The sequence below is a fragment of the Anabas testudineus genome, chromosome 12 (genome assembly GCF_900324465.2).
Source record: "Anabas testudineus chromosome 12, fAnaTes1.2, whole genome shotgun sequence".
Lineage (NCBI taxonomy): Eukaryota > Metazoa > Chordata > Actinopteri > Anabantiformes > Anabantidae > Anabas > Anabas testudineus.
In genome coordinates, this window is record NC_046621.1 from 17,304,634 (window position 1) to 17,324,981 (window position 20,348).

At 37.7% G+C, this 20,348-nt stretch overlaps 1 protein-coding gene across 5 annotated transcripts in view; it reads left to right on the forward strand.

Annotated features, from left to right (window-relative positions):
- The window catches only part of adck1 (aarF domain containing kinase 1), a 57,087-nt gene that overhangs the window by 10,712 nt on the left and 26,027 nt on the right, over positions 1–20,348 (forward strand). For all 5 annotated transcript variants that reach the window (XM_026354877.1, XM_026354876.1, XM_026354873.1 and 2 more), the window contains exon 4: positions 10,482–10,685. In XM_026354877.1, the coding sequence (XP_026210662.1) occupies positions 10,482–10,685 (204 nt within the window). The remainder of the gene's footprint in view (positions 1–10,481; positions 10,686–20,348) is intronic.

Genomic DNA, 20,348 nt, shown 5'->3' on the forward strand with positions numbered 1-20,348 from the left:
CAGAGAGAAAAGGTTTAATATCCCAAGTCTGGCCAAAACCTCAATATGCAAGGTTTGGTTTGGCAAGGATTTGCTGTTGAAACTGAAATAGGTTAAATATAATCCAAATAGTGGCTAATAGGGATGCCTGAATATATCCTGTGGATTTACTTCTGGCCCTGCTAGGCTTCTCACACTCTATGCCTTCCTGGAGTGTGAACATACTGGTTTCCTGTAGCTGCCCGTATCAGGTTCAAAGCCCTGACCGTTGCCTACAAAGTGGTCAACTCAACAGCACTTGCCTACCTGAAATCCCTTATCCTGGTCTACTTGCCCACTTCACTCTGTAAGTGAAGAACTTCTTGTGGTCCCCTCATCTCACCTCAAAAGATCCCAGGCTAAACGCTTTGGCTCAGTGGTTCCACAGGGTGGAATGGCCTGCCCACCTTTGCATGCTCAGCAGCCTCACTCTCAATTTTCAAAAACTTGCTGGAAACAGAACTCTTCTGAACCTTTCTCTGCACTTAAATATTTTTCTGCACTTAAAAACCTAAAAAAAAAAAAACCCCAAAAAACAATGTACATGCTACTTCAGTAACTATATGCAGGATTGCTAGTGAAAAAGGAGAAAACTTAGGCAAATGGGTGAAAAAGGATCGACAAATGCTCATAGATAACCTTGGACTAGTCGACATGAATATGGAAATTGAGTGTGCCCAGAAAATCAATCAGTTTCAGCCATGGGCAAGCTAAGGAAAACAGCTGTAAAACGTCTCTGCTTTAATGACACACAGAGCATCCTTTCTTGTGCCAATAAATTAAAAGGCACAAACATCTGAAGTGTATAAATTAAGACTTTTCAGAGCTAGCATAAGTCTGGCCACCACTTGACAAATAACCATTTAAGGGATTTTGTAATTGGAAAGTTGCAAACATGATATTTTCAGCACATACAGTAGTAATGCCTAGTTTCTTTAGATGTCATAATCTAAAGAAACATTAAGAAATAAATCAATGTGTCATAATGGCATTTGTTTTTATAGAATTTGGGTTTGCAACCTTAAGAGTAAGTTTTAAATAAGGTAAATTTTATTGTTACCCTGAGGGAAAAATTCAGCAGTAGAGTAAAAGTTACATAAAAATCAATCAGAATCAGAACAAAATAAATTTAGACTACAAAAAAACAAAGTAGAGCAATAGTAGAGTAAATCGTAGTAAAGAGCCATAGTAGTAAAAATGGTATGTAGTACTATTCTGTCAATATGGACAGAAATATGATTCTTCAATTGTTTTTCAATGTAAGGAGGAGCTCATCCCTGGTGCAGTCCAGCCCAATTTAACCCCTAGCCATTTCCACCAAGAAGCCAGTTAGGATATGTCTTGCCTTTGCTGGAAGGTTTTTACATGTTCTACACACAACAGCAAACCATTTGAGGACTGCCTCTCTGTATAGCTTCTGGACTTTGTGATGGAGCAGTGCTATGAACCCCATCTAGCAATGCACGCGTCTGGTGGTGGTTTAGGCCTTTTGCCGTGATTTTGTTCGTTTCTAGTTGACAAAGTGTCAAACATTTTTGTTCCTATTGGTATTTTTTGACAAAGCCAGGGATCCACTAGAGAGGGGCTCAAGAGCCACATGTAACTCTGGAAAAGCAGGTTGCTACTTCCTGATACAGATAATCTTAGTGGAAACATTTTAAAATTGCCAGCAAAGTTTCTTTAGCAGACTAATTACATTTTTATAGATATTTACTGAGTTGCACCTTTCCTGGCCTTTATGAGTCTAAATTCACACTATTGTCTAATAATGTAAACACAAGCTTTACCAGTTCCTATTGTAGACATTGATTTGTTAAAATATTCCTTGAGTTGAGTAAGGTTTGTTTAGATTTTTTATCAATGTTGAATTACCTTTAGTAGAAAAAGATTACTTACAATGACACAGCAGGCATATAGACCAGGAAACTCAGGTTGGTGGTTAACATGTCTAGAATGACAGGGAGTTAGTTGGAGCTGTGTGCTTTTGACTGGATAAGATGAGTATTTTTAATGCCCAACTGTTACAGTTTTTCATTAATAAAGAATGAAACAGTCGCAAGTAAATATTGTCAAGTCGGGTTCTGATGATTCAGGTTTTTCATACTTTATCTGCACCAGCCAGCTCATAGAGAAATAACTATGTTACCATATTGATCATTTATTTTTATTATATCTGAGACAAAACTGATTGCAGGTGTGGAAGTGGAGGTGGTGTGGAAGAAGAGTTAGATTCAGCCTTTTGTTTGGGTTAAAAATTAAAATGTTTGCAGATAATTATTCCAAATGTCTAACAAAATAGGCCTCTGTGTGCCTTTTTTAATTTCAGAGGTTAGTAGAATCACCATATTTACATTTGTTTAGGCTTTGAATAATAAAAACTAGGCCAACTTATCTTCAGTAGGAAGTAAAAATCGCAACTGTCAGGACTAATGATGTGAAGTTTGAGTTTCTAATAGTCATCTTACACTTACATTTCTTGGTATTTGGTCAGTTTTGATAAAGGGGTACCATCATTGCCAGATAATTGCTGTTTCGATTTACTTTTCTGTGTTTCATATAGCTGACTTAACTTTATTCTGTGCTTCACCATGTGATGATATTTGTGCAATGTTAGCTACAGAGAGCAACACACAGGTAACTTCCATCAGGTAGGCAAGCTGTGTATTCTCTTGTGCTGTATACAACCATTAACACCAGAGTTTACGAATTGAAAGTTTCAGATTAGTCTCAGCTGTGCAGCAGCAGATACCTTTCCTATCACATTAGACTCCAGTTAACAGATCACTACATAGTTACTATGTGAAGATGTGTGCACATTATGTCATAAAATTAAGGGTTTGGCGCTGCACTTTCTGAATTAATCAGCTCTGTATTTACCTTAACTCCTGGGGGAACTATACTAAACAGCAGGATGCTAATGTTTCTAGTAGTAGATCTGTCTTTCAGAGATTCAAACTTTGTTTTATAACAGCTTTGGTAGCTGGGTTTGTTTGCCAACTATTAATCAATAATTAATGGCTGTGCCATTAGCTTTTTCCACAAAGGTCAGGGCAGTGCAGGTCATAGTTAAATGAATTTAAACTTGCATAGAACTTGAAATGCAGTTTCCACAAAAAATCTGAATGCGCCTTTGCTCTACATCTGTGGTGACTAGATTATGCAACATAAGAATAAAAATCATTACTTATTAGGCTGTGTTCCTATTGGCTGGTGATGGAGGGGAGGCCAAACCTCCAACCAAATGTGGGGATTAATAATGCAAACCTAATGTGGTGGAGAGAGGGCATATTGAAGATTAAATCAGAGATTTACTGTTTCACTGTGTTTAATATACAGTATTTATAACAAATGTACCAACGTCTTTATTCTTAAATCAATAGCAAAATATTTTAAATAGTAAATTTTACTGTTGCTGGTTGGTGTATGTGTGCTGTGTGTAAACAGTAGCTCTGCTGATCCATTGAGTCATGGTGGAGAGTAACCACTAGCTCATGGTGGAAAGTGGCACTGAGGCACAATTACTGAAGCATGGCAAAAAAATGCAGAGCATGAAATTAACTGTGGCTCCTAGTGAAAAATTACCCCTGCCCCCCTTACCACCACCTTCCTGTTTCATCCTTTTCATTTTTTTTTCTTCTCACATTTGACATTGTGTGCCATATTTTTGCTATTTCTCTCATATCACTGACAGAATACAACATCATCACAGGAGCCCTGTGAGGGCTTACACTGGGCTGTAAGAAATAACAAATAGCTTGTATTTTTCTTACCTTATTCGATTGCTGTTGAGCCGTGTTAAAATAAATGGTGTTTTTTTTTAATACGTGGCGCAACAGAGGTGCTCAAGCTGATTCTCAGTAGATCTAAATACTATACATTGTGTATAACTGTACCTGTATTAAACTTTGGAAGATTTCTTTTGTATAGCTTTGCTAACTCCTCAGGCTTCGCTGCTGTACTACTTATAAACGAGGCCTATTGATTATGCCGACTTAAATCTGCACACATTCACACACGCGTCACCCCTCTCCCCTGTGACAGGCAGCTAGATGAGCCTCAGTGATCTGAGTAACAAGCTAATCATGAGCATCCCAATAATAAATAGGCCTTGTTCATAGTCCACTAATTCTAGTCATTTAGCCTTGATGTGGAAGCAGAAATCACTTACTGCAGCTGGGCTGCCAGTACAGGACCCTGACTCTGTCCATACAACACGTAGACATGAGACTTTTTGCTACACAATAAAACAGAATTATTTCTTTTTGCTACACAATAAAACAGAATTATTTATGTATGAATTTATATGAAATAAAAAAAACAATTATCTGACAATATCAACACTGTGAGTAAAATGATTCAGAAACAAAAAGATTCAGCTTTGTTTGCATCTGTACCAGAGTCATTTACACTAAGGGAATATTTCTGCTCTTTATAGTCTATGTTCCTCACTTACAGAGCAGTTAAGTGACACAGTAAAGAGCTGAAATCTGATTGGTTCTCCTGTAAACATTGCAAACACTGATTGGTTCTTTGCAGATAGAAAACTCTAGTACCAAGTTAGGGAGTTTGGCAGTTTGGAGATAGAAGAATCTAAAAAAAAGGATAACACAAATATAGATGTTATCATACACTGTGAATCCATCCAGATTGAATTGATATAGTTTATGTAATTGATGTAGAATATTTCATTCATTTATTGGTTAACTCTACCATCACTGTTTTTGGTTATTTTCTGTATTTTCTGATATATAATGCTGAGAAGTATTATCAATTATTGCACAGCCTGATGATGTAGACTCATTATAGGTGTATCGTAGTAATATCAAACAAATAACCCCCAAAACAAATACATTTACACTGTAGTAGTATTTGTTTTGTAGCGGTTTGGTTTTGCTCATTGACCCTGTCGGTCTGGAGAGGATCAGTGTGGAATTGATTTAGCCATTGTGTGTAACCTGCTGGCTTCATGGCCTTGCTTCTCCCAGCACTTGCACACAATCGGACAGCACAAAAGGAGGGGAGGAGTGACTCCTAGAAAACAATTTGCCATCTGTGCTTAATGGCATTGGAAGGCTGTCCGCTGACCTACACTACAGGGAATTGGCCCTGGGGCCAGTGCTTTAATTACATATGCAAGGAGAGACAGAGTTACAAAGAATCCAAAAGAACAAGAAACCTTAAAATTATAGCATTGTTTTAATACTAAGTAGGATTTTTTTGTTTGTTTGAAGCAACTGATAATGTGCCAGATTGTTTCCAAATTACAAGTTCACTCTTATTTTAACCTTGGTGATAGAAGACTTGAATGTTTCAGTCTGATTATACAGTACTGTATATGCTCACACTCGCCACTGAAATAGATAAGAAGCCTAAAACATTAGAGCCCTATAAGCATCCTCTAGAGGCTGCACAGTTAATTATTCTTATAATACAAAAGTGTTGGAACAAACAAACAGCATACTCTTTCCAGGCTCACACTCAGAAAACATTCCCTTAGAGAAAATGTAAATAACTGTGTTGTTGAGTGTGCAGTATTATGATAAATATGATTAATTATTTTAAATGTTGAGGATATAGTGTTGTTGAAAAGGTGTAGCTGCATGTATGGCCCAAATATTTAAATTACATTTGTAAGAAAGTAATAAGCATATGTATTTTACCACATTGTAAGAATGTCAGTAGCCAGTGGAAATTGTCTTAATGCATGAAAACATGGTCTGTGCCCTCTGTCTCATTGACTTCAGTGTGGTATAAGAAGCTGATTTACAATAAAATTATTAAATTTGCCATTGTTCTGTGTTTCATCAAAGCAACAACAAGGACGAAGTGCACTGAGCGGCTCTAGTGTTTATCTATTTTACCTGGTGCCTGATAAGTTCAACCTCTGAATAATATGAATGTGGGAGCAAAATGTTGTCCAAGTAAACTCTTAGGGCCTGATTTACTAAGATTCTATAAAACAAGTACTACATTTCTAAACTTTAGTTTGTTGGCATTTGTGTGCGATCCACAAGAAAAACTATGTGATTGACAACAGGAGCAAACATGGTGAAGGCTGTTGTATTTAAAATAAGGTTTTACATGTTTGACTGGTGTCCAACACATAAAGACTGGAAAAACATACATTCAAGTAATAATTTTGAGATTTACAGGTGTTAACCACAAATATATTATATAATATATAATATTATATATACTGTGCATCCCAAAAGTATTCACAGCACTTAACATTTTCCACATTTTATGTTACAGCCTTATTCCAAAGTAGATTATTAATTATTTTCTTCAAAAAAGTCCTAAAAACTGAGAGAATCCAGTTAAACACATTAGAATAAAACATTACACATATTAATTAATTGTGGAAAATGATCCAATCTTAAATATTTGTATGCAGCAAAAGTAAACGAACCTCTAGGATTATCAATTAATTTGAAGGAGAAATTAAGGGTAATTCATATAGAAAGCATTTTGAGACATGTCTCTCTTGCACATTTCACGGGGCAGATCAATTTCCCTTTATTAAATGACTTCAAGATAGACGTTATGCCTGGAACCCCCACATTATTTTTTATCACTTGAAGTCTGTTTTACACTTGTGTCCTCCCCCCCGGCATTTTTAATGAAGCATGATTTCTACAGACAGTTACAAAAATTTTTACTGGTATCTCTAATGATTGATTCGACTCCCTGTGTCACTTTAAACTTTCTGGATTCACGTTTCCCACCTTCTGTATTGGAAAGGCCAAAGTCTTTGACTTTTAGCCAATAGGGAAACTATCTTTGCTGAGTAAATTTCTGCTGTCACTCAGCCTGAGGAAGATGTTGTCCAGCCACTGTCCATTTGTCCTGCTGACAGATAGGTACACAGTCTCTGTTCAGATTATAGAGATGCAGAAAGGACGCTGAAGTCTGTGTGGATTGAATGGCATGTCTCCTCAGTAGTGGTGCTTTTTGTGTAGTGCACATCTCACTTTCAGTGTGATTTCCCAGTTAGTCAGGTGTTCCAGTCCATGAGATGACAATCAGGTGTAAGTGTGGGGGGCCCTGCCTTATTTAAAGAAGAGAAATCTGGGTCTTCACTTTGGGTCTCTCACAGCTGCAGGTGTAAAGTTGATCCAGTTATTATCACTATAAAAACCACACTTCACGGCTCCTTCTTTTTCTTTCTTCATGCCTCTATCATTTTTTTCTTTTCCACTACTCCTCTCAGCCTTCCCTCACTTGTTTTTTTGACACTCTCACATCCATTACACACCAGCTTCCAGCCTTTTATTTACTGTTCTTGCCAACTTGTGTGAAGAGGATAAGTCTAGAGATACCCAGAGGCATTCTGCACTGAGCTTCTGTGTCTCCGTGTTGTATCACAAATTAACTCATGCGTCTAATTTGCTAACGGTCCATTTGATTGGATGTCGCATGTGTGGAGATAGTGGGTGGTGGCCAGCGTCAGCCTATCCCAGAGCAGCTTTTCCCTTAGGCTGTGAGCAAGCAGCATTGCCATGGTGATGTCATCTTCAAGCTGTGAGCCCGCCTCCATCGGACAAAGCATACTGATTACTGGAGGAGAGGAGAGAGAGGAGGGATGATGAATCTGATGATTAGGCTACAAGCCGTAGGCAAACTGATGCCAGATTTTCATTCTGATCAGCTCCGGAAAATCTACTTTAAAACATAGTCTGACAGAAATACCTCAAACATGACTTCAGGTGATTAGGCTGTGTGAAGGCAGAGGCTCTTGTCTTCAATTAAAATAACTGATTTGATCAGATGATTACAAATAAACATAACATAAAATAACATAAAGGCATAAAAGACTTAAACTGAATTAAATTACCAGATCAAAAGCCAAAACACATGACAACACAGATGTTGTATCTTATTTTGCCATCATCTATATTGCTTTTGTAGTATGTTGTAGTAAGTATATTTTTTGCCAACAAAATGCTGTGTTACAGCAGTTGGGCAAATGTAAAGTTGTATATAAAATTCACATGTCATTGTGTACATATGATAAATGTGTTGCTTGATTTTCACATGTCCTTAAAGTAGACAATGAGAAGCCAAATGAGACTAAAAAGGCTGCTGTTAATTTATTTAAGACAATTATTCAATCTTTAATGTAAAAGTGAGACTGTTGAATTAAGAGGAAAATCTGAATCATGCTTTTTAATTAATTGGCATGAGTCTGGGATGCACTGCCTTTTTTTAAAGAAGACAAATCTGGGTCTTCACTATCGAAGTCTGCTCTTGACAACACAGGTTAGTAGAAGTTTGTAATGGCTCAAACAAAGGGATTTCCGAAGACCTTAGAAGTTTGCTTTTATTGTTATTCATACACCTACATCACAGATTCCCTCAGTGGAATTACGATTATTTCTATCTCCTGAGACAATCTAAAAATATAATATAAGAAACAATGAAAATAAGTTGGACCCTCCCCAGGGGTGGACTACCAACAAAAACCAAGAGCAGACGTGTAACAGTCAGAAAGGTCACAGGCCCCAGGTAGTGTATAAAAGCTAAAGCCACGATTTAACGGGCACAACATATTGAACAACAGTGGTGTGCATGGCAGAGTTGCAAGGAGAAAGCCACAACTCTCCAAAAAGAACACTGCTGCCCATCTACACTTTGCTCAAGGCAATGTGGATAAATCACAAGGCGATGACCAAACACTGCATTCCAGCATGAAAATCTTATACCAGCTGTGAAGCATGGTGGTGGTAGTATTATTATTTGAGCCTGTGTTGCTGCATCTGGACAGGCAGCATACCAATATTGATGGAACTATAAATTATGAGTAGTACAAGCAGATTCTACATAAAAGTGTTAAGGTTTCTATCTGTGTATTGCAGCTCAAGAGAAAGTAGATCATGCAGCAAGATAACAACCTGAAACACAACGACTCCTGACATCAAACCTATTAAAGTGCTCTGGTAAAGCAGGGCACTTTTAGGTCAAATAATGGACAAGCCAACATGCAAAACAATCAAATGGCTTGCATCTATTTCTCAGAGTCAGAATTGTTTCCTTTGCTGTGGTCCTGACATTTTTCTTAGGTCTTACTTTGTTATACGAACATTGGAAAAATTATCACCAAATTATTAGTAATACTTTATATTATAGTAGATAACTTATTATTTTAGTCATCCTGTAAATATTTGTCTTGACTTTGTTTTATTATTTCAGCTTTTTTTAAAGTAGTTTTTTTTAAGTAGTATGATAGTATGAAACTGGGTAGGAAAACAAGGTTAAACTCAAAAATATATTATATAATATAAATAAAGCATAAATAGTTGCATGTAAATTTTAGTGTGTTTTAGCAAAAGAAAAAAAACAATTGTAGTATTAGTACTCCATATTGTCAGACTTCATTGGCCGGCTATTTTAGTGTATTGATGGATTTAATAAAAATGGTTCCCAATGCATCTTTAAGCAGTAAAGGCTCATCTGGGAATCTTGGTCGGCTTGTTTCTGTCATTGCTTTGTCATCATTGCCCAGATGACACTCATGTCAAATGGTCCTGTGGGAACATGCCTTGGTATGTGTGTGTGTGTATGTGTGTGTGTGCATGCTGGGTTGTATTCATGATGTGTGTAGTGAGGTGACAGAGGTTAAGGGGAGCTAATTTCACGGCTTTTTATTTGCACTGGTCTCAGGAGAGGATCTCTCTGTAAGCATTATCACTTCCAGCTGGTTCAAATAGGACAGACGGGACTTGCCCACCATCACACATGCACAAAAACGCCACAGACACCTTTCAGGGCCCTTAATAAATCTAAATCTTTTTATTCCACTAAAAACAGTTTTTATATATGTTATTTTTGTACACATATATGACTTTCTGGTGCATGTAGACACAAAGTATGTTGTGCACTCCCTTTTCTTTCTGGTTTTGATCCATTTGAAATTCATGCTCGAAATTAAATTTTTCTTTTCAAACGTCATTCATGGTTTGTGTCAGGGGAGGTGGAAGCACCACCTTAAAACTGGTTGTTTTTGAGAGCGTCTGTCCACACACATTTTACTATGCTGCACACTATGTTCTACATAGTTTTTTATTTTCGGGGCTCCAGGGACCAGTATTTGCTTGACTCTATGCTTTACATCATTGTCTTGTTGAAAGGTGAACCATTGCCCTAGTTTCAGGTCATTTGTAAAGCTGTGAGTATTCTCAAAAATTGTGAAATGGAGTGTCATTGGAACACAACCATTTTCCATAAAAAGGCCTCTCTCAGTAAAATGACTGAAATGGAACTTCCTGAGTATATTCAGGGTCCAAGGACAATGAACCCTTGCATGACAGTTTGAATGTCAATACTGTATGTCAGGTATCTCAGAAAGCCATAAAACATTTGGTATGTGCACTCATTTCTTCCAGGAGAAAAACCCGTTAATAATCTTCACATTAGCAGTCTTTGAGACTTTTTATTCTTTGTTTCCTATTTTTTTGTGTCTATAGGTGCATCGTCGGTCAGCAGAGCGTCTTCGAGATTTATGCTGTGCCAACCGGGGTACTTTCATCAAGTTAGGCCAGCACCTTGGTGCTTTGGACTACCTGCTGCCTGAGGAGTACACATCCACGTTGAAGGTTCTCCACAGCCGAGCTCCTCAGAGCAGCATGGAGGAGATCCGCCAGGTCATCAGAGAAGACCTCGGCAAGGAGGCAAGACTGCATTTACATTTACAATTACGTCAATTGGCAGACCCTTTTTTCCAAAGCTACTTACAAGTGAGGTATAAAGGCAAGCAAAATATCTAAGCCAAGGAGAAACTTAAAAGAAAAGTGCTCTAGGGAGATCTGTTTCCACTTCATGAGGTGTAACAGCAAAATTGTTTTTTTCTTTTTTAAAATATTTAAGTGCAGAAAAAGTTGTGATAGAGTTTTCATCAGGTTTTTGAAAATTGAGAGGGAAGCAGCTGAGTATACACAGGTGGGTAGGTCGTTCCACTCTTGTGAAACCACTGAGCTGAAAGGTTTAGCCTGTGATCTTTTTAGGTAAGGTCAGGGTACCGCGAGATGTCATTTGCTGGCAGAGCACTGCGGGTTGGAGGGATTGTAGACCCAGATGAGGAATTTCAGGTAGGGAGCTGCTGTTGAGTTGACCACTTTGTAGGCAAGGTCAGGGCTTTGAACCTGATGTGGGCAGCTACAGGAAGCCAGTGCAAAGATCTGAAAAGTGGTGTAATGAAAAATTAGACTGGGCCTCAGACATAAGATGTTTTCACATATAAACCCCAGACAGTGTTAGCAGAATCAGGTCCAAACATTGTTCAGAGTTGTGCTTTGAAACATGTAGAGCACAACGGGACATTGTCCAATTCACACATGTTCTCACATGAGGAGAAACTCTGCTTGATTTCAGCAAGGGACGGGGGAGCCTGTATAGAGGTTGTGGGAGGCATATCATGGCACAGTGGAGATCACATTCTGACATTAAGTGGACTTTGTATAGGGGATTAAAAAGGATAAAGTCCAGGTAATCTCTGGGCTGTCTGACTTTTACGTTCTCACATGCCGCTCACCTGGTTGATGTCTACATACTTCTGGAGGTTGGTCAGATGAGCACAAATGGATTCTAGTCTTTACTACTACTGTATTCTTTACTTATAATTAATTGAAGGCATTATTAGGAGTGTCCTGTTTTTTGTCCCTAATTCCGATCTGAGTCTTTTTACATTTGATATTTATTGATACCAAGTTTGTTAAAATACACATTACTTTACACACATGCAAAAAAACAAACAAACTGCTTTTTACTAGCATAAAAAGAATCCATTAAACAATCCAAGAAAATGTCCAACCACTCACAAGTGTTTCATGCATAGTCAAGACAATACATAAAAATCTTCACATTTTTCTAAAAATGACCTTTTTTATTTATTAAGGTTTTACAGTTTGTTTGGTTTAAAGTCTGTTTTTAGCAGGCTCACTTTTGATGCCTCTATCAGTATTGTAAGAGCACATGCTCTTCCCTGTATGTGTGCTTTGCAGGGAGCAGAAAAAAAAAGCAGCAAATAAAGCATAAGTGGATATGTGTGACAATTTCTTTCCTCATTTCATTTCATAACCAAGCCATATTCCTGATGTAGCTGTTAATGCTGCTGTCAGTACAGAGTGCGGAGTTTGCTTTCCAACTTGTTATGACAGCCTTTTAGAGGCTGCTAGAGGCAAGGCAATTGTTCTGTTATTCTCAGATACAGTACGTTGGTCTTCTCTTTCTACCGCACATTCCCCAGTGTCATGTGTTTGTGTGCATGTGTGCTAAAGAAATGGCTTTCATATACCCAGTTTAGTACATTGCATAAGAAAATCCAGGAACATTGAACATGTCCCTGACATCACACAGACCAGCCTGGGCCAATCCATAAATCTTTAAATTAAGTAAAATAAGCCCAAATCCAGTGTGTTTACGAGGTGGGGGTTGGAAGTCAAGTTGACAAGTTGACCATCTAGAGGTTCCCAAACTCAGTCCCCAGCACCCACTGCCCTCCGTGTTTTTCAGCTACATGTGCCCTAACCAGTGGTGATTACCTGGATCAGGTGGGTTGAGTTAATCAAAAGCTGGAAGATGGCGTCTTAAATAAGTGTGGTGTAGGAGAAGACGAATATGTAACTTTCTGGTGCTGTCAGTGATGTGTGCTCAGTGCAGCTGTACTGTGCCAGAAATAATGAGGGAGAGGTTCAGGCTGCAAGAACTATTGCTAAGAGGATCTCCCCAAAGCAAAGCGCTCCATGACTAATATTTAAATACATAAATGGGACGACAATCACTGAGATTTTAGTAGAGAATATTTTTTACTTTTAGATACTGTATAGATTTTAATTCAGTCAGTATGTACAGTATATGATATTTGAATTCCAAATTAATTTGTAATTCAAATATTTGTTAACCGATTAACTTTCACTCTACTTCCAAAATAATTTTACAGTTGATATATAATTAATACCTGCTCATGCCACTCAAAGCCACCTTCTCAATGACTGTATAGTAATATTTTATTTACAGTGCAGAATAGCAATTGTAAAATATAAATATTAAGTGATACTGTTGAGATGCTGTCATTGTTACTGGCTGCATCATGTCATTATCATTTTAAATCTGTGGTATCATTCATTGTAATGACTATACAATAACAGGCTACTCAGCTATTCTCTCTTATAGCAGCCTCTGATTCTAAAGACCATATAGGGCAGTTTTTAATACTTACAGAGAAAAAAAACAACAGCTTTCACTGAGACATACACAAACAGGTACTACAAAAAACACACATCCCCAAAGTTAATATCATAATTTGTAGAGTTACCTAAATTGTGATATGACAATTTTTTTATCATGGAGAGGAACAATGACCATACATAGGTCAATACGATATGAAATAGCCCAACTTAGTGATATAATTCAATCAATATTCAGTGACCTTAAGATGCACAGAACTTTCCAATACATGAAATTGTGGAATTTGATTTGTTTATGACTGAGGCCAGAAACCGTTGAATGCACAGTGTAATCAAAAAGGGATCATCCAAAAAAAGGAGACGGGGGGAGACAACTCCAAGCTCTTACTACTTCCAGTTTCTTCCTGTTCCTGTGTTTTAGGGTGTTTGCCGTAATTATTTTAAGGGTTGAAAAAAAAACTTGTGTTCATGTCTAACATTTCCTAGAAAAAGAGTAATGCTTGGAAAGCAAATAATTTTGTCTCCTTTAGGACATTAAAAACCAGTGGAATGTATAATAGATTGCTTCACTGTAATTCAGATTTACTCCTTTTTTTTTCCTGTCTCATTCATTTTTTTTATTTTTTTTTATTTTATTATTAAGTTGTGCATTCAGTTCGGCTTCTTCCTGTGTCTCTGTGGGACATCATTAGCCTTGAAAAGACGATAATATAGCTCCATTGTCAACAAAGAGGAAAGCAGAATGAATCAGCCCTCCTCCTTTTTGGAGTGGCAGGAGAAGAAGTGATACTGATGAGAGGTGCCAGGGAGCTTCATCAGTGTCACTCGCAGGAAGAGCATCTGTATCATTTCCGTTTTACTACGTGTTCCTTTTATTTTTTTATTTTTTTTTTAAACATGCACTTGCATTCTCATCTCTGCTCGATTTTCTCAGACACTAGTAGCAAGTAGAGAGTAGTGTTTGGTGCTGTGCTGCTCAGCACCATTTGTGGTGACATGCATTCCTACTGTGCGTAGGTTTGGAAAGGCTTGTCTTTGTGCTGGCTGTCATTTCCCCTCTACAGTGAAACTGCTAAAAGACCAGCATGTGCAATATGTCATTTTACAAAACAGAATCTGTTTCCAGGCTGAATAAAAAAAAACAAAAAAAACACGAGTGCCCGGGTACTTGGAGTCTTTCTTAGCTAGGATGACACAAGTGCAGAGAGATCTGTAGACATGGAGAAGTAACAGTAGATTCTCCTAACCAAAGTAGGGTTGTCACAATGAGCCAATATATAAAACATCACATACATCACTTTTCCACTACCTTTACACTAATAGTGTTACACTTTATGCAGCTTAAATGTTTTATTTACATTTTGGGGGCGTGTTTTTTTATTTTATTTTGTCTTTTACTCATATTTGTTTGCACAATTTTAGTAAACTAGTTATAACTATAAGAAACATTAGTTAAACATTATTAGTAAGAGAAGAAACCAGCTGTCCTCCAGTATGACTATTCATTTAGAAATAACTGATATGCTGCTGTGCCACAGCCAAGAATTGAATGGAAATCGGTTCTTCCCTAAAGTGTTTTGCTCCCTTTGATGATATTAATCTTGTAAGCTAGCCAGCTAACATATTGTTGCTTGTGGGTATATTTGACCTGTTTTTATCATTGACGGTTAGTTACATAACAGGAAGGATCCAATGGATCAACTGTTAAATCAGATTATGTCATTAAACCATTCATTGCAATACTAAAAATTAAGGTCTAATCATAATATAATGATGACTGATAGGTATTTTCTTCTATATAAACTTAAAGCTAAAGGCGTTGAATTTTACATTAAGGCATTTGAACAGAAGTGTTAGAGTTGGAAATGCGATTTCCTCTTCTGCAGTCTCTATCATTTCTTGTCTTCTGTGCTGTAGTCATTATGTTTTCATCCAGCTGGGGCTGTGGCCAGCTGCCAGCAGGCAAAATGGCCACCTTGCCACGCTGACACCAATGTGTCGCCATCCAACTGTGAGGCCTGAAGGGCCATTTTATTTGTGCCATAACTCATTTCAGGTAGCGTATGTCACTGCGGGTCGCCCCTCTGGGAGTGGGGTCCACACGAATACATTACCATGTTTATTAACTCTACAGCTGAGATTAACATAAGCAGTGACTGGGTGGTAGGAGAGTGTTAGAACCAGATTCTAGAGTCCTAGACATGACCAGAACTACAAATACTGCATGGAGATATGAGATTAACTTAAGCAGTATAACTGGGTGGTAGAAGAGTGCTAGAACCAGAATCTACAGGCCTAAACATAAGTAGAACTGTAAATGTGCAATGAGGTCTGACCCTCAGTGCCAACCTTTTTTTATGTTATCTAATAACAACCAATTTTTTTAACAAACTGTTAAATTAGGATCATAGTTCATTTGGATTGTCTAAATTCTCACTGCTGTTACAGTTACAGGGCCATCTGAGAAATTACACGTTTCCTTAACCCATGGAAGCACTCTTTGCATGTCAGATCCCATTGGATGCTTGTTGGGTCTAGACAATCTGATTCCATTTAGCATATTTGCATAATAAATAACTCAGCTGTTCCCACACAGGGTCCCGTGCTGCTTGCATAATTCATCATCCAATGGCATTTTCTACAGAGCACATGTTTAGCCTCTACATGGGCCAACATCATGTTTAAATTAGCCTCTTTTTATGTTTCACTAGATACAAACAGCAAGGGAATTCTCCCCACGGTGAAGTTTGAAGTATGAATATGAAAGGAAATGTCCAGTTTTTTTCCCAGCCAAAACTAACACAAACTAAGTGTGCTGTTATACTGTTGTAGATGAAGAAGAGCAAAACCAGCAGGCTATAGCCTTATATCATGATATAAAAACCATACCTTTGAGAAAAGATACGGTCGTCATATGATGTGTTAGTTGTGAAAAATTCTAATTTGGCAGAAATGGAAAATACTGAATAAAAAGCTTTCCGATATTATAGAGGTTAGATTTGCATTTGATTGTTGATGAGAATTCCCAGAGATGCTAGTGGATCTACAGTGAACATTTAAAGACATTGTAGCTCCAAAGATACAAACTGAGAAAATAGAGCTTTTAGTCTTTGAATTCCAGTGCACAAAGTTTAAAAATAATCCAGATCCACCTTTCACCTAATATTGCTAAAACCAGAAACAGGCCCTGCATGCTGCAAATTGGAAATCTGGATTTCTTTGATGGGTGGCCTGTGTCTCCCTTGCCTGACAGGGAAAGTTGTTTGACTCGCCAATAAAAGCAGGACTGAATCCACAGTGTGGTGTCTTCCTACAATGCTGGTGGTGATTGCTCTTCCAGTTTTGGGTGGCTTTTATTGACTCTTGTCTTTGTAGGTAATTTAGGTTTCAATCTTCGTTCTACATTACCTAAACTGGTAAAACAAATCAAACAAGTCAAGATTGTTTTAACGTGCCTACAGTTTAACAACCTCACTGCGTCCCTTGGCATCTCTTCTAGGAGTAGTGCATTAGTGGTTGATAATGCGCCAGGTTCAACCCCATTTTGCCCCAGCACAGTGCATCACTGGTGCTAAGTCCAACATCATACACAAAAGGGTGACTAAAGGCACAATGTGTGAGCCTAAGGAGAGGAAGTGTTATTTTTTAGGCATATTGCCTTTTCTTGTTCACTTAACATATTTGTATCCATGAGGCAAGACAGCCTCAGGCTGGTGTGGAGGTTCCAAAGCACACAATAAGTCTTTCTAATGACTCCAGGTCCCATGGGAAGACTCTTTAACCTTCAAACCCACACACTAATTAATATGTGTGTGTTCTGTGTGCCTACAGAGATGAATAAAAGCTAATGAGGGACTACCACTGCTTAAAGTGGAGTACGTTTACCACAAAGTGCTAAATGTACTCTGTGATGAACAACTGTACATCAAAAGTGGAACAACATTGTTACAGTAGGTGCATCTAGCCACAAGCCTGTTTTTGCTTATTCGGGTCATGATATATGTGCTTACTGTACACAGTCAACATGTTGATGATGTTTAAAGCAGCACATGGTCCTTATGATCAGTAACTGGATCTCCCAATGGTCCATCTTTACTGCATGAACACCACCAAGGGTCTGTCTTGGCCGCAGTGTTTTTTGTTTTTGTTAACAAAAATTTGGCAATGAGTTTTTGTTTTGTTTAAGCAGTGAAGTGCAGAACGTACAGCATTTACACTATCTACAAGAAGTGCACTATTATGGACAAAATGTACATGTGGAAATACTATAGACATAATATACAGATGGAAGTACTATGAATGTGTTATACTGTACATGTTGAAGTGCTATGGAAAAAATAATATACAGATGTGTGAGCACAGAGTGCAGTGTGGAGACTGTGTCCGCTGTGCTCCTCTTGCTGCAGAATATAAATTGTTAGGGGTCCAGTGTGGGTGGGAGGCTGTCCTACAGGTGTGCCGGGACCAGTCCCACAAAGCACTTCATAACAATAGGTGTTAGTGCTACAGGGCGGTAGTCATTCAGATACTTCCTGGTAAAGTGTTTTGGCACTGGCACAATGGAGGTGGATTTGAACGATGTAGGCACAACTGCTTAGATGATGGGTTAAGTTATGCTTCTGAGGTGAAAACCTCAGCAAACTGGCCAACATGTGTCTAGGGATGCCGCCAGGGCCAGCAACCTTGCCTGCTTTGATCCAGGTCAAAACATTACAGACATCTGTGTAGGTGAGTGTGAGTGGCTGGTGGTCTGCAGGCGACGTGGTCTTAATTGCTGTTGAATTGAACATAAGAGATTTAGCACTTTTAGGAAGGAGACATACTGTGGGGGTTAGAGTTAGAAAACTGTACACACAGCACACAGGAGGTGGATCTCTTAGTTTTCACTAATAGCTTCATAGCGAAGACAAACAATTTGAATGTCCAAATCCTCTTAGTGTCCATTCATCTTTCGTTGGAGTCCAGTTTTACAAATCCACAACAGCACAAAATACATCTCCAACATATGTTTTTGTAATATGTTGGCCAAAAATTATTAATCATTTCTATCATTTGTTCAGTTGAACAAAAATATTCCTCTCCTCCGTCTGCCTTTTGCGGATACTTGTAAGAATTCAGCAGATTTGATTTTGATTGGTATAGCTACTTCAACAATTAGTATTAGTATTATACACACAATATGTACAGTAGGCCCTTTATTATTCAAACAGTACACCGTTTTCATTATTTTGGCTCTGTGGTTGGACCAAATAAATAAATTAAAGCTCACAGTCTATATTTCAAGCTTGTCTTAAGTGTTTCAGTCCAAATTTATTATGGTGGCGCACAAAGCCATAATTATAAAAATTGTATCACTGTTACAAATACTTATAGACCTGACTAGATTAGTAAAACATACTAGGAGGCAGTGTTTCCTTGAACACTCCTGTGTTAGAAGACGGCAGCTGTATTTTTTTCCAACACCAGCACTTCAGCAAGAGGATATTAAGCCACCTTTTTATTACATATATACACTGTCCTTTCAAATAAGAAACATAGTCTGATGCTTATTGAAGGCTGAAGTTATAATGTTTCTGGTAGTCAGCATGATATAAGCATATCGAGTTTTAACAAAATTGAATATGCCGGCATGCAATAATCACTATATATTAAATGACTCAAAATTATTCCATCTTATAATAATAGTCATTAAAAGGTAGCCCCGAAGTAACAATAAGTCAATGAAACAAAGTGAGTACACATGTGATTGATGCAACAAAAATGATTTTACTTGCAATTTCCAATTAGGGCCACAGTAACTAAATGAAAAAGGTTAGATAAGGACCTGTGAACTCTTTTCTTGGCTTTGGCTTAGGTTATGCCTAATGCAATATGGATCTGCATGGCAAGGAAATGCCTGAACTAGTGAGATACCAAATTGTGACATTTCATAATACAGTAAGTGAGGGTATTGTACAAGAACAAAATTATTGTTATAAGTGTGATCTGATCTTTATCTAAGTCAAGAGTATTAACAAACAGACTGCCAAAAAAAAAGTTGTACTTTTTCCCTCATTCTGGAACAGTGTAAATCTGGAGTCCTCAGACCACATGATCTTCTTCCATTGGACAGTTCTTAACGCAGTTTTATTAGTTTCAGCAATCTCCTTAGATGTTTTCTTTGCTTGATGCATTCTACTATTTTGACCCTTCTAAAACAGATTAACATCTTTTCCACGATGACAGGATGTGCCATTCAACATGGCTGTTTAAGAAATGAGAAGCAAGTCAAGACATTGTGTTTTGGAAAGGCAGTGTATAATGTGCCTAGTAATAACACAAAAAAAATTCAGATCTTTCAGGTCTTTATTAAGAAACAACCATAAAAACCTCACAGTGTAAGTGGAAAAAAATATGTGAAAAAGCAAAAAAGCTAATTGGAGTCAGGCATTAGCATATGTTAAGAAAATTAGTTTGAAAGTGTGGGCTAGACCTACTTGGACTGACAAAAACCATTCAAACGTTTTGAGTTTGCTCTGCCTATGAAGAATACACTTATGTGACCCATTTCTCGCCAAAAGCAGTTTTCAGAGGATCTATTATCAAGAATTGTTGATTTACAAAAAGCTGGAAAGGATTACATGTCAAAGACTTTAGAAATCCACCAGTCTAAAGTTAGGCAAACAATCTTTACTTCTCTCTAGAACTGCTACTCTACCAAGAAGGGAGCAGTCAGTCAAAATGACCCCAAGAGCACAACAAATACTCATTAATGAGGTAAAGAAACAACCCTAAGTGACAGCCAAAGATTTAAACTGGCTAACATCTGTGTTCATGAGTCTACAGTACATAAACATTGAACAATCAGGGTGTCTATGGCAGGACACCACGAATGAAACTGCTGCTTACTAAGAAAAACATTGGGTTCTGAAAAACAAAATCCACCTCTTGGAGTTGCCAAGTCAGAGCCCAAAATCTCAACCCAATACAGATGCTCTAAACCGACTTGAAACAGTTATCAATTTTAAGGGTTCACATATTTTTTCCACTAGCACTATGAGGTTTTTATGGTTGTTCTCAGTAGAAACATGAAAGATCAGATTTTTTTATTTTATTTTAGGCACACTGTATTTTTTAATACTCTTAACGTATATGAAGATCAGATCACAT